The following is a 14062-nucleotide window of genomic DNA, read 5'->3' on the forward strand; positions in this document are numbered from 1 at the left end:
TCTTATTCATAGTCTGTCTCATTTCTACCACCTTGTATTATACAAACTACTCTACTACATTTCACCAATGTATGATTTCTGTAATCATAGTGTGAAGACAAGAAAAAGAAGATTGTTTACGTGTAAAGAGGAGATAGTGTTGGCTGTGGGCAGAGAAAAGATGAGAAATTGTCAGATTCTAGATGAATTCTAAGGTTATAGCCCATGGGATTTGTTGGATATGCACTGTTAGACCAAAAAGAATCAAAGGTGACTTCTTGTGTTGATTTCACACAGCCAAGATTCTACAGTACTCATCCTCTTGGCCATCTAATCCTCCTTCAGTTCCTGGTCACAACTGTTCTTTTGACAGCATGGATGGTAAGACCTGGTTATTTTATTAATTTCTCTTTGTTTCATGGAAAACCACACTTTCTTGCATGGACTTGTTATTCTACTTACAAAATAGTGAAAATGCTTTCCTACCCTGAGCATAATATTATCTCAGTGGTTCAAAAGAGATCTCATTTTAGTCTCTGAATGTTATTTGTTTTCACTAAGTGAGATTTTTCTTTTCCCTCTGGCAACTGTAATTGCCTTTCATAATACTGCTTGCTGACAGGTACTTAAAATGTGGCAAGCATTTGCTAAGGTCCTTACATATATTAACTTACTTAATCTTCATAGCCACTGTATTTTATAGAAAAGAAGTCAGGGATATTTAGTAACTTGTCACCAGTCAAACTGTCAGATCAGGGATTTGAACCAGGAAGTCAGACCTCAAGAGCTTGCATTTGATGTGGAAATATGTTGAAATCATTTTAGTCTTAGTCTAGATCTGACTTAAATTCTGCCTGTCCTTTCTTCTTTTGAGGGGGATGATAGTGGGGGATTGAACCCAGAGGTGCTCACATCCCCAGGGTATCTCCCACCCCCAAGGACAGCATCTCTCAAAGTTAAAACGTCTTAACAGTTTTTTCTGTTGTTGTTTCAATGTTGGGGATTGAACCCAGGTCCTCATATACGCTAGGCAAGCACTGTCCTACTGAGCTACATCCCCAACAGTCCTTTCTAACTTTCATTTTTTTCATGGATGTGTGCACAATACTAGTCAGTAAAGAGATATTTTTCTTATTTGCAAAGCTTAGCCTGAAGCAGCATAAAAATGACTTGTGTTGATTGTAAAGGGACCTTGATAAATAAAATGCATTATTTTTCTGGTTGAATATTTGAGGTCATTGTTTGAAATTAGATTTTTTTAAAAAAAATTCAAGATTATTATACTTTTTAAGGAAAAAAAGATTATAAAACTAAATGTTGAAATTCATTACCCTGTGGTATACATGAAACTCATTGCACTATGGTATGCTGATAGTTTCTTGTTTTCCTAAAATCATTAAACTATAGAATAGTTTATGTAACACAAACCATAACTTTTTCTGTGAGGTGGACATGAAAATAAGAGGTGCTTGGATATGTGCTAAGAAATCATAGTATCCAGTAGGAAAAACTAATTTGGTTGGCATGGCTTCACAATTTGGCCAACCTAGAGAGAATAAAAAGTTTACTGGTACTGGGGATACACTGTTGAACCTTGTTCCTCGTTACATTTTCATCAAGGAAGTAAGATAAATATAAATCAAGGTCATCAGCCAAGAGTAAAGAGAGGTGGGGATATAGGTGGTTTGAGGAGAGGCTGTGTGAAGTAGGGAAAGGGAAAGGAAATGTATTGGGGAAGCATTTTTTAAGCATTGTTGAATGCCTATTTATTATTGCTGGCATAAATTTAAATGTAGGCCAATTAGCATGATAGTATGTCTTTTCCCAGTAATATTGACCAGGTAGCGTGCTAGTATAGAGGTGGTAGTCGTTGGACTTACTCATGGTTAAAATTTTGTCAGGGAACTTGAGAACATGTGAGAGAAACATGGGAATTAAGAGTCTTTGAGGGCTAGTGATAGAGCCCACTGGGAGCATTTGCCTAGCATGCCCCTGGGTTCATTCTCCAGTACTACGAAAAAGAAATGAAAAGAAAGAAAAAGAGTCAAGCCCTCTTCCTGTGATGTACTATCTTTGGCAGCTAGAAATGAGAGGTAGTAGAGGCCTCTCTGCTTTGATTTAGAGATGTTGCAATTTCTCTGAAGCACGGAGAGCTAGGATCACCTCTCTTCTCATGCTACACGCTGCAGTCTTGAAGTCTTTGTTGACCCAATAATTGAAACTAATTTTTAAATGACATCTGACTCTTAAACATTAGGCTTGTCAGAACATTCTAGGATGTAAGACTAGCCCTTTGCTCTTTCCATCTGTTATGAGAGTACAGAGTGGTAGAAGGGGTTGGTTTGTTGATCTAGAGAACTCCTTACTAGCCACACTGACCTGTCTCCTGTGAATCTGAACAAGTTCCTACCCATTCCAGCCCTTATCTTTCAAATGAGGGCAATCGGTCGGATATCCTTGACATTTTGCTCTAAATACCTCTGATTTTATAAAGGAATAGTGCCCAAATGTGGGGAAGAGGGAATGAGCAAAGAAAATAAACTAAGAAAGAAGAAATACAACTTGCCAGTAATCATAAAAGATTCTTGACCTCACCAGTAATCCAGGAAATGCCAGTCAGAAGAGTGCGATAATTTTTAAGTCATCTTTGGCAAAAAAAAAAAATTCAAGATACTGGTGTCCTTCCACTTTGAGAATAGCTTAGCAGTATCTGCTAAAATAGGAAGTGTACATTCCCAACAATCCAGCAATTCACTTCCAAGAAACACACGTGTGCAAGAAGATATATATATATATCTTTTTAGAATCATTTTTAGAATTGGGAATAACCTAATGTTATTTATTGCCAAATGGATTATTGATACAGCCTTACTATAGAATATGATACAAAAAGTAAAAGAAATAAACTAGAACTATTTTGATTTGGTTTAATTTTACAAGGAATATAGAATGACCAGTGGATACCGACTAATAAATACAGTGTGAAATATTTATGTTTCTTTTTAAGACAACAATATCATGTATTGTCTCTTACTACCTATATATTTATGTAAAAGTATGGAAATGGGCCAGAATGATACCCCCAAATTATGAAAGTGATTGCTATAGGGAGTGGTAAGAAGTTGGGAAAAGATCTGGCATGATAGATCCCTGCTAGTTACTTGAAAGGCCAGAAAAAAATGTTAGTGATGGCTAATTCTGGATGATGAGACATGAATACTTTTAGTATACTTTTCTGTATTTAAAAAAAAAAAAACTTCAAAATTTAGTTAAAAAGTAAGGAAGCATACACAGCTAAGGCCTGAATCTATGATTACTGTTTTTTAATTATTCTTTTGTTGGCTGAATCTCATGGAAGTTGTCATTCAGAAAGTTGTCTCATCAGTTAAAGTAGCACAGGTAAGAAAGATGTAGCCCAGTGCCTGGGCCTCTGTAGTCACTAAGCAGATCCTGGTCCTTTCTTTGTTAGTCTTAAGCCCTCTAAGAAGTATCTGAGGCCAGGAAATGTAGATACAAGGAGAACAACAATGAATCAGGCAAAATGGTGAATCTGTAAATTGATTTTAATAGTTTTGTTAAGTTGAATGTTTAACTATGCTTGTCATGAGCAATTTCTCAGGTAGGCTTAATTTCCCTCCTTTATTTCCTCCAGTGGAGGAAGATGATTTGTCTTTGCTGACGGCTCTGCTGGAGGAAAATGAGTCAGCCTTGGCTTGTAATTCAGAAGAAAGTAACTCCTTGCCTCAGGAAGATGGTAAACCTGACACGTTCGACGAACTCTTTGATGCTGATGGTGATGGTGAATCGTATACAGAAGAGGCTGTTGATGAAGTGGGAAAGATGGAAGACCAGAAAGAAAATTTGGCCATTCTCTTTGGGGACATGGAGGACTTAACAGATGAGGAAGAAGTTCCTACATTGCAAACAACTGAAAACAAAGTCCTCCTGGCTCCTGCACCTAGTCAAGAGAAAACCAATCAGGAGTTACAAGGTGCTCTAACCATTTGCCAACAGACTCCAAAACCACAAAACAGATAGTTTTCATCAAAATACTTGCTGATTCAAGGGTAGAGATAAATGACTTTGTAAAAAATAAAAATATTTTCAGTAGGTAGTTAAGACAGTAGGTACTCAAGGTCTGTTTCAGCATCCATAGGCCTCCTTGGATCATTGTCAGCCAGCCATAATTGATCTTCCACAGAATGGCTCTTTTCATGCTTATTACATACTTTATGTGCATTGAAGCCAGGGATAAGACTACAAAGGTATCACACATTCTGTGTAAGCAGGGGGCTGTTCCCAAACAGAAACTTTGAGGCATAACTTTGTCTTATTCTTGGCATATTTTTAAGTCATAACACAGTTCTGGGGTTTACTGTCTCTTCTAATACAGGCACTAGCATTTATTATGTTAGCTATGATATTTCAACTTACAAAATAAATATAATTATTTCTTTTTTTTAATATTTTTTTATTTGTAGATGGATACAATACCTTTATTTTATTTGTTTTTACTTTCATGTGGTACCAGGGATCAAACCCAGTGCCTCACACATGCTAGGCAAGTACTCTACCACTGAACCACAACCCCAGCCCTGTATAATTATTTCTTTGCTTCTAAAAATTAACTATACATATGCATCAATAATATCTGTGGTACAAATTCTTAACTAGCTTAGATATGAGAGTCTTAATTGCTTAGAAATGAAAAGTATTTCTCTGAGGGACCTGTTTAAGCATGAGCTTTAAGTATGTGGTTATATTGAGAGTCTCAAGGTTTTGGGGTGGGGGACAATGTATTGCCAGCATTTTTCTCATGTATCCATTTTTTTCCTTCCTTGTTCTTAAATCTGTTTTTCTTTCCTAGATGAATTAAGGAAGTTGCAAGAGCAAATGAAGTCCTTACAGGAACAGCTAAAAGCAGCATCACTTAAACAGCCTTCAAGTCCAGCCCTTCCACATAAATCCCCTGGTAATAAGACTGTACTTCTGATAATAGTATGCATTCACTCTTTAAGAAATTGTAACATTATTCTTTGAATTCAACTCCTAACAAAACAGCCTTGGAACCTCTTCCTAAATTGGTTTTTCTAATTTATTTTTAATCAAGAAAGTAAGTCTCCACGGCCCCCTCTTAAGGAGAAGAAAGTTCAGAGAATTCAAGAATCAACATGCTTTTCTGCAGAGCTTGATGTCCCTGCCCTACCAAGAACCAAGCGAGTAGCTCGGAAACCAAAGACTTCTACAGGTGTGATACTCAAGGCCTCACTGGTTGCCACTGCTCTCGCTATGTTTAAAATGTATTTTGGCATTGTCCTGTGTGCATGTGTGTGTGTGTGTGTGTCTGTCTGTCTGTCTATTTATCTATAGTCTTTTGGTTTGCCTTATGTCCCCACTGAGAAAAGTAAGTTTCTTGGGAATGGAAATCATATGATATATTTTGTGCCTTTCCTGTACATCTCAAAGTATTTAGAAAACCCTTAGGTATGAAATAAATGCTTACTGAATAGTTAACAGGTTGAGTTATTTTAACCATGTAATCTTAAAGTTGTACTTTGGACTGAAGTAAGTATAACATGTGGATGAAGTTCTCATGCTGGGAATATGGAAATTTAATCTTCAGGCTTGGGGGAGTAAGGCATATATGCCCTTAAAATGGTAAAGCTTTATTTGAAACTGGGTTGTATTAAGCCAATGTTTATTCTTTAGGGAAAAAAACTTCTTTGCGGGGTTGGGGTTTTGGCTCAGTGGTAGAGCACTCGCCTAGCATGTGTGAGACACTGGGTTCAATCCTCAGCACCACATATAAATAAATAAAATAAAGGTCCATTGAACTAAAAAAATAAAACTTCTTTGCCAGGAGTATAGAATGGTAAGTAAATACATACATACACACACACACACACACACACACACACACATACACACAAAATGAAAAGAATTTATAAACCCTATATTGGTCTCGGTTTATTGCTTCAGTTTGTCCAAAGTGATTATTCTTAAAAAAAACTTGAGACAAAATGGTCTGGAGATAAAGAAGCCTAAATGAAGCAGCATTTATTGGCCGTGTTTGTTCAAAAGCCCTTTTGAATAGCTTTGACCTATGACGTGGTAGTGGAGAAGAGTTGCAGTCTTGGAGTGGTTATATTAATTTGATAGCAAGTTCTATATTGAGTTTATTCACTCATGAATATTGTCCATTCTCTTGAGACCTTTGGCATTATTAACATGTTTCATTAGGCAGTTTTCAAAGATTTGTTTTCAGGAGGTAGGACATGGACATGGTTTCTAATTCTAAAATTCTAGAGTTGTCCTGACTCCTAGCTTGGGAGCAATGGTCCGAAGTCCCTTTGACATAATCTTATATAACAAGGGAAATTTTATTATGGAATATACCCAAGCTTTCTGATCTTTGAGAGCATTACAAACACTTCCAAAATGTAAAAAGTAACCACATCAGGGATATTTAATGCAAATAATAATCAGAATACCCTCGTCCCCCTTTTCTCCCGTCTTACAAATGGAATGGAATGGAATGAAATTAAACAAGAAAATCAAAAAGGAAATTAACTTTAGATATCCCCAAGTTAGAATTTGATCTGTGCATAGATCTCTAATTATTTATTCCTAAAGGAAGGCTGTCACTTCTGAATGGAATCTAATCTTGTATATGATGAACACTCAATAAGTATCATTACATAGGTATTTTAGAACTGCACATTCTAATACAGTAACCACTAGCCACGTGTATCTATTTAAATTAGAAACTTATTTCAGTCACATTTTAAGTAATCAGTGGCTACCTGTAACTGGTGGCTACCATCATATTGTGTTGGACTGTTTTGCAGAGATTTTGAGGATAGGTTAAAAATGGTCTTGTGGGCTTCACTTTGTTTGTTTTGCATTAGTTAATTAAAAAAGAAACTAAAAACAAATTTTGCATTTATCCACATGGCTTTCTTTTTACTGAATTCTTAAGGTAACTTTCTAGAGGCCAAGAGCTCATTTTCAAGGATGACAAGTGCACCCTCCCAACCACTCCAAACTGTTCCTGGGAACAAACCCAGTGGGATAACTAGAGAGCAGAGCTTGGGGACACTAGGGAATTCTGGAGCACTACCAGCTCAGCAAGTGTCTGTGGAAGCCTTCTCTGGCCTGCGACTCAGGTCAGTATGTATAACAATCCTCTTATTTCCCTCATTTGCACCACTAGGTGGCTCTTCTGCTCAGAAGACAGAGACTTCTAGAAGTAGCATGTTGGTGCAGCAGATTGACAGAATACCAACAGCTCTTGAGCTGAACAAAACTTGGCACTAAGACCAGCAGTAGCACTTGGTTTGACTCAGGACTGTTGCATATGAAATGTTTAAGGAAGACTTATTGTTTTCATGATGAATAAAGAATATTTATCTGTTAAGAAGAAAATGGAAATATATTAAATCAGAAATTGACAGGTGGAACAGGGATATTCACTATTTTGAGGTGTTTTTTTTTTCATCTTTATTTAGGTATAATTTAGTCTACATTTTATTTTTGTTGTACTAGTGGTTATAGATTTTTTAAAATATATTAGGATATATAGGTGAATGAGGATAATAGAGTTCTATATGAATATATAGTATGGTCACAGACAGAATAGATGTTCATATTCTATTAAAGAACAATTTGAAAATTAACTAGATTTTGACTAATGATTAGGAATAAGAATATATTCATCAAGCTGGGCATGGTGATCCATGCTTATAATCCCAAGTACTTGGGAGGCTGAGACAGGAGGAAATAAGAATTCATAGCCCACCTCATCAACTTTGCAAGACCTTTATCAACTTAGCAAGATCCTGTCTCTAAATAAAATATATAAAAGGGCTTGGATGTGGTTCAGTGGTTAAGCACCCCTGGGTTTAATCCTCAATACCATAAAAAAGAGAATGTATTCATCAAAGCTAAATTCAAAAGCTTTTATTGTTGTTAGAGTATTTGTTTTTTAAAAAGTCTGGTTGGAAATTGTAGAAACTGAAATTCTTGAAGAACTGATGAGCTTTAAATATCAATTCAGTTTTATAAAAATTTTTAAAAGAATATTATAACATGTTATAACTTATTAGCACTTAAAGGATTTGTGATTTTTTTTTTTCCTATTCTGTGTAAATCCCAGATCTATATTTGGAGAAAGGCAAACCTCACTTTAAAAATTATCTGATTTTTGTTTATTTGCTGTAAAAATTTGTGTATTGTTTATATTATATAACTTAACCCCTTGAGACACTGTAGCGGTGTGTGCCCATAACACCTCCTCTTATCACCTGGTTAAGATGCCAGATAATCTCTTTTTAGAATTATAATCTGTTTATTGCTGGTTTCTTAACTTAGGCGACCTAGAGTATCCTCCACAGAAATGAACAAGAAAATGACTGGCCGAAAATTAATCAGACTGTCTCAGATAAAGGAAAAGATGGCAAGTGAGAAACTGGAAGAAATGGACTGGGTGACATTTGGAGTTATAGTGAAGAAAGTCACTCCACAGAGTACTAACAATGTAAGCCATGCTATTGATTTCTGAGATACTTCATTGAAAACTGATAATGGAACTTATATATTTAACTTTTTATTTGTCAGTATTTCAATTTGAAAAATCTAGTTCACCGTCCTTTGTGTTGGTATGAAGGGGAATAGGTAAAGAATGCCTTATCTTTTAAAAAGCTAATTATATAGGTTTCTTGGGCTTTTCATTGTTCAAATCATTCTCATAGTATTTTATACATGTGAACATCCATGTGACACTGTAATCCTTCCTGTGGAGGAGAGAAGGGCAAGTGATCAGAGAGGCTGAATTCACAGATCTTTTGGAGATCCCTGTAAATGCAAATTATCAATCATGAAAGTGCTGAAATCTCTAGCCTATGCCAACACAATATGGTATCTTTAAGTTGGTGGCTCTTCCAAAAGATCTCACAAGTTTCAAAATTGCAGTTGAGTGAGGCATAGTGTGGAAGAAAAACTCTTGTGACTTAGCAAGGCAAAAAACCTAAGTTCTAAGCTTTGTTCTCTCTTTAAATAGTGGTAGATCCTCAGGTTGACCCTTAATCTTTCTTGAAAGACTTCCATTTCTTATCCATTAAATGAAGCCTGGCTTTGGTTATATTGAAAATCCCTTCCAGCTTTAAAATACTGTGCTTAATCAGGCCCAATCTGTTATTATTTTCCAATTTAGAATTTTCCAACCATGGATTGTTCATAAGATCTGATACCAAGATTGAATTTTAGATTAGTGTGCCCTGTTACTATTGGGATAAATGTGAACAAATATGGTTTTCATTTAATTAAGTTCTTAATTGTTTCACACTAGCTAGAATGACATTGAAACAGTAGATATGAAAGTTTATCTCAGCTCTTCCAAGAAAGACATTGCATGAACCCATGGAAGAATAATTATAATGCTTAATAATACAGGCACTAACTCACTATAGCCTATAACCAGACCTGTCCTGGGACAGCCCTGATGAAATAGTTTGTTTCAGTGTTATTCAAACAGTTCTGTTTTTTAAAATGTGTCTTTGAAGGTTATTCATGTTATAAGTGATTCACATTTTGAGTTGTTTTCTCTAATACTTGTGAAGTTTTAAAGCTCAGCCAATTTTCTTTAACCAGTTAAGTGCCAGGTTTTCAATTCTTGAATATTTCAATGAAATTGACACAGTGGCATTAAAATAGGTTGGAAATCATAATCTAGAGCTTATTATATAACTTATTATCATTAATAATGTTAACTATGTCAATAATATTAATGGATATTAGTATTAGTTATTCAATTTCTTTTCTCAAAAGAATGGATCTCCAAAAACAAATATTTATGTGAAAGTTACCATAAGTGGTATATTTGTTGCTCAATTTAGTTTTTTTTAATGTAAGTTTTTTAAATTTATATATGACAGAATGCATTAGAATTCTTATTACACATAGAGCACAATTTTTTATATCTCTGGTTATATTCATAGTATATTCACACCAATTCATGTCTTCATACATGTACTTTGGATAGTAATGATCATTGCATTTCACCATCATTTCAATTTAGGTTTTCTAGGTGTTTCATAAACGGGAAAATGGGCATAATAGATTAAACGATGCTTTTTGCTTCCAAGCCACGCAGAGATTTAGTAGCGTACAGCAGAACCTCTTTATTACTGCTAATAATATTATTAATTTTATATTATTGTCTCCATTAATCTGGTGTTTGTTAACTAATAGATACCAAGTTTTTACATAGTAAAGTTTATGTTAGTAAGTTATTAAATGGTAACACTGTAGCTTCTTGTCCTCTTAATGGTGTGTGTTGGGGGCGGGGGTTAAAAAGGCAGTGTTGTGCCCACTGCATAGGATTAGCAGACATTTGATGATTGTATTTTTGGGATTCATTATATTTCTGTATTTTCCTACAATGAAACACTTGAACTGCTGGGCATGGTGGCACACACCTATAACTCCAGCAGCTCTAGAGGCTGAGGCAGGAGGATTGTGAGTTTAAAGCCGACTTCAGTAATTTAGCAAGGTCCTAAGCAACTTAGTGAGACCCTGTCTCTAAATAAAATATATAAAAGGGCTGAGGAAGTGGCTCAGTGTTTGAGCACCCCTGGATTCAATCCCTGGTATCAAAAAGAGTACTTTAGCACTTGAACCATAAATAGAGACAGGGTAATCAACAATTCAAAAATTCAAATTAAAAATAGAATAAAAATTCTTTTCAGGGGAAAACATTTAGCATTTGGAGACTAAATGATCTTCGGGACCTCACGCGATATGTGTCATTATTCTTGTTTGGGGAAGTTCATAAAGGACTCTGGAAAACAGAGCAAGGTACTGTCATCGGATTGCTAAATGCTAATCCCATGAAGCCCAAGGATGGTTCAGAGGAGGTAAGAATGTGTCTGTGATTATATTGATTGGTTGTCTTTACAAATTAGCTGAGTTTTATAAAAAATGTTTGTATTGGTCTACCCCCAAAAAATGAGTCATGCTTTTATATTATTGTCTCCATTAATCTGGTGTTTGTTAATCATCCACAGTGTTCTGAATTTCTACCTTCTCCAAAGTGTTTTGTAACAACTACCTTTACTATATCTTTTCAAATTAGTTCCAAGGTTCCTAGAGTTTTTTGAACTCTTATGCTCAGGTTTCCTTAGATCCCTTATAAATTTTCATGGTAGCCTCAAGGAATTTTGCTCCATTAATTATTACAGTCATAACTGTAGTTTAGAATCAAAGCCTCTTCTCAAGCCATATTAGACTTTTTGGTACCATCCACTGCTTCTCTAATAAATTACAAATTACTTGTTGAATTAGCACCAAGTAATTTTTTTACCCTCATCCAGCAAGCTTTGCCTTCATGTCAGATTAAATTCAAAAGTAAGGAAAGGGAAAAAAAAGTTTTTTCACTCCTTGTTTTCAACAAAAAGAATAGCATCAGATCTTTATCTGTTTGTTGGGAATTTGTTTATCTACAGATAAGAGGAAAATTTCACTACAGTTTGTTTTTTAACAATAAATGGTGGGGCTTGATTTTCTTACATGATAAAAATCTAAACATGGGCAGTATAGTAATGTCATGGCAATTGTGAGTCTCTGACTTTCCCCCTTACTTACAAGATGACTGAAGTTCCAGTCATCACTGTGGAGCAGAATACTGTATCAGATATTACTCCCAGAAAAGTACTCGAAACACCTTGCCAGTTTCTGCTAGGCAAGAGGCTTATGTACAAACCCGACTGCCAGAGTTTGAGTCCATTGATGCTGAATGCTCTCACAAGCCAGGCAAAGTAACTTTATTACTTATAGATAGGTTCTAATAATCCATAGAAGCCCATGATCCATAGTGAACTGATCCCCCTAAGACTTAGGAAAACTAGCCAGTTTCCAAAAGTACTCTACTCTAGACTGCATAACACACCAACCTCAAGTATTATAAGAGAGTTGAGGATAAAATCTAGGCTCTTCAGGACAGTTCCTCCTTATATTAGGACCTGTGTTCATAATACATTCTGACTGAGAATTGCAAGCAAGAAGGGGGAGAACTGGTTTTCCTCCTATCTCCTACTAGGAAAGCAAGGGCTTTCTTACCAATTCCTGCTGAAATCTCATTGGCTAAGTCTCAAGACTTAAAGCTAGACCATTACTAGCTATAAGGAGTGCTGGGAAAGCAAAGTGGGATCCCTTTTCTGAGGCTGAGCTTTTGCAAGTCCAAACAAAGGAACAATTCTGATAGCCAAGAAGAAGGAAGAGATCATTACTGAGAAGAAAGCTGAATGTTTTCTCACTTCTAAATCTCTTTTATAGAGCCCCCGTCTTAAATTCCTTTGGACCAATAAAGTCTTAAATCAGTACCAACCATTCTTTTATCCATTCTTACTACCAGAAGACCCTGTCTTTGTCTGCTTTTAACTCTGCCTTTTTCTCCTTTAGGTGTGCTTGTCTATTGATCATCCACAGAAGGTTTTAATTATGGGTGAAGCTCTTGACTTGGGAACATGTAAAGCCAAGAAGAAGAATGGAGAGCCTTGTACACAGACTGTTAATTTGGTTGGTTTCAAACCTAAGATGGCTTCTGCTAAAGAAAAGTGATTAGGATTAGAGTTTAGGTATTTAACTGTAATGATTAAATTGGAATAGAGTTTCCTACTTAACAGGAATACTCAAAATGGGAAAGTGAAATGTGTGGTTAATAATTGCCAGTTTAAAAAGCTAAGGTTAGGGAGGTTTTCATTGCCAACAATGATGAAATACACCAGGAACTTATGCTGTTATATAACTTCCTTATGACTCTTTTAAGAAAACAAAAATAGCTTTATTGATATGTGATTCATAAAGCATACAATTCACCCTTTTAAATATACAATCAGTAATTTTTTAGTGTATTCAGAATTGTGCAACCATCATTACATGTAATTCAGAATACTTTCATTACTTCAAAAAAAACCCATACCCAATAGCAGTCATTCCCCAGTCCCTCTTCTCCTACCCCCTGGTTAGCACTAGTCTACTTTCTGTGTCTGCATTTGCCTATTCTAAATAATTCATAGAATGTGAAACAGAATGTGACCTTTTTGACTGATTTCTTTTGCCTACCACATCTTTTAAGTTTCACCCATATTGTAATATTCTTTCATTTCTTTTTATGGTTAAATAATATTCCCTTGCATGAACAGACTGCATTTTGTTTATCCATTCTTCAGTTGCTTGACATTTGAGTTTCTGCATTTGGCAGATATGAATAATGCTGCTCTAAACATTTAGGGGACTCTGCATGTAGATAGTGTTGTGAGGCTGAAAAGAGGCTCTTTCTGCCTGCAGCTCCCAGGGCTTCAACCCTAGTCCTCATCAGCTGCTCTTCTTTGCAGAACGACTGTGAGTACTGTCAGTATCATATCCAGGCTCAGTACAAGAAACTCAGTGCAAAGCGAGCTGATTTGCAATCCACCTTCTCCGGAGGACGTATACCAAAGAAATTTGCACGCAAAGGTGCCAGTCTAAAAGAGCGCCTGTGTCAAGATGGTTTTTACTATGGAGGAGTGTCTTCTGCATCATATGCAGCTTCCGTGTAAGACATTCTCAGAGCTTCTTTTGGGGCAAGAGTTTTGTTTGTTTCCTAAGAGTCAACCCAATGGTTGGACTTTTCTATAACTGACCTAGGATACTTGTCCAGGTTTTATCTTTCATAGTTTATTGCCTGCAATGTGATAGACAGGACTTCTATTCTTAGAGAGCAAAGCATACAGAAGGGAGTGATTAAGCAGTCATGGTCTTTAACACAGAGCCTGTACTTTTTTTTTAGCTTCTAACACAAATGGTGTGATTTTGTGGGGGCTGTCGGTATACCATTAAGAGTAAGCTCATCACAGTCTTAATAGCCCTTGAGTCAATTCTGTTGTGACTATTTGATCGAGGTTGCAGACCTCTTAGAACCCAATTTAAATTTAGTGAACACACCCCGTGAAGTCTCACATGGGGTGGGATGCTGCAGGGCAGACACTCATGGCCCCTTTCTGGGGATCTCAGACTGTCTATAGAGTCCCTGAAATAGATGGTCAAT

General features: G+C 36.0%; 1 protein-coding gene across 1 annotated transcript in view; it reads left to right on the top strand.

The window, feature by feature from the left end:
* The first annotated feature begins 353 nt into the window (after positions 1-353).
* LOC144256989 (protein MCM10 homolog) overlaps positions 354-14062 on the top strand; it is a 32317-nt gene continuing 18608 nt past the window's right edge. The window contains exons 1-9 of the mRNA XM_077802920.1: positions 354-360; positions 3632-3970; positions 4847-4951; positions 5090-5227; positions 6971-7145; positions 8350-8515; positions 10725-10892; positions 12436-12552; positions 13371-13570. Of these exons, the coding sequence (XP_077659046.1) occupies positions 354-360; positions 3632-3970; positions 4847-4951; positions 5090-5227; positions 6971-7145; positions 8350-8515; positions 10725-10892; positions 12436-12552; positions 13371-13570 (1415 nt within the window). The remainder of the gene's footprint in view (positions 361-3631; positions 3971-4846; positions 4952-5089; positions 5228-6970; positions 7146-8349; positions 8516-10724; positions 10893-12435; positions 12553-13370; positions 13571-14062) is intronic.

The sequence above is a fragment of the Urocitellus parryii genome, chromosome 9 (genome assembly GCF_045843805.1).
Source record: "Urocitellus parryii isolate mUroPar1 chromosome 9, mUroPar1.hap1, whole genome shotgun sequence".
Classification (NCBI taxonomy): domain Eukaryota; kingdom Metazoa; phylum Chordata; class Mammalia; order Rodentia; family Sciuridae; genus Urocitellus; species Urocitellus parryii.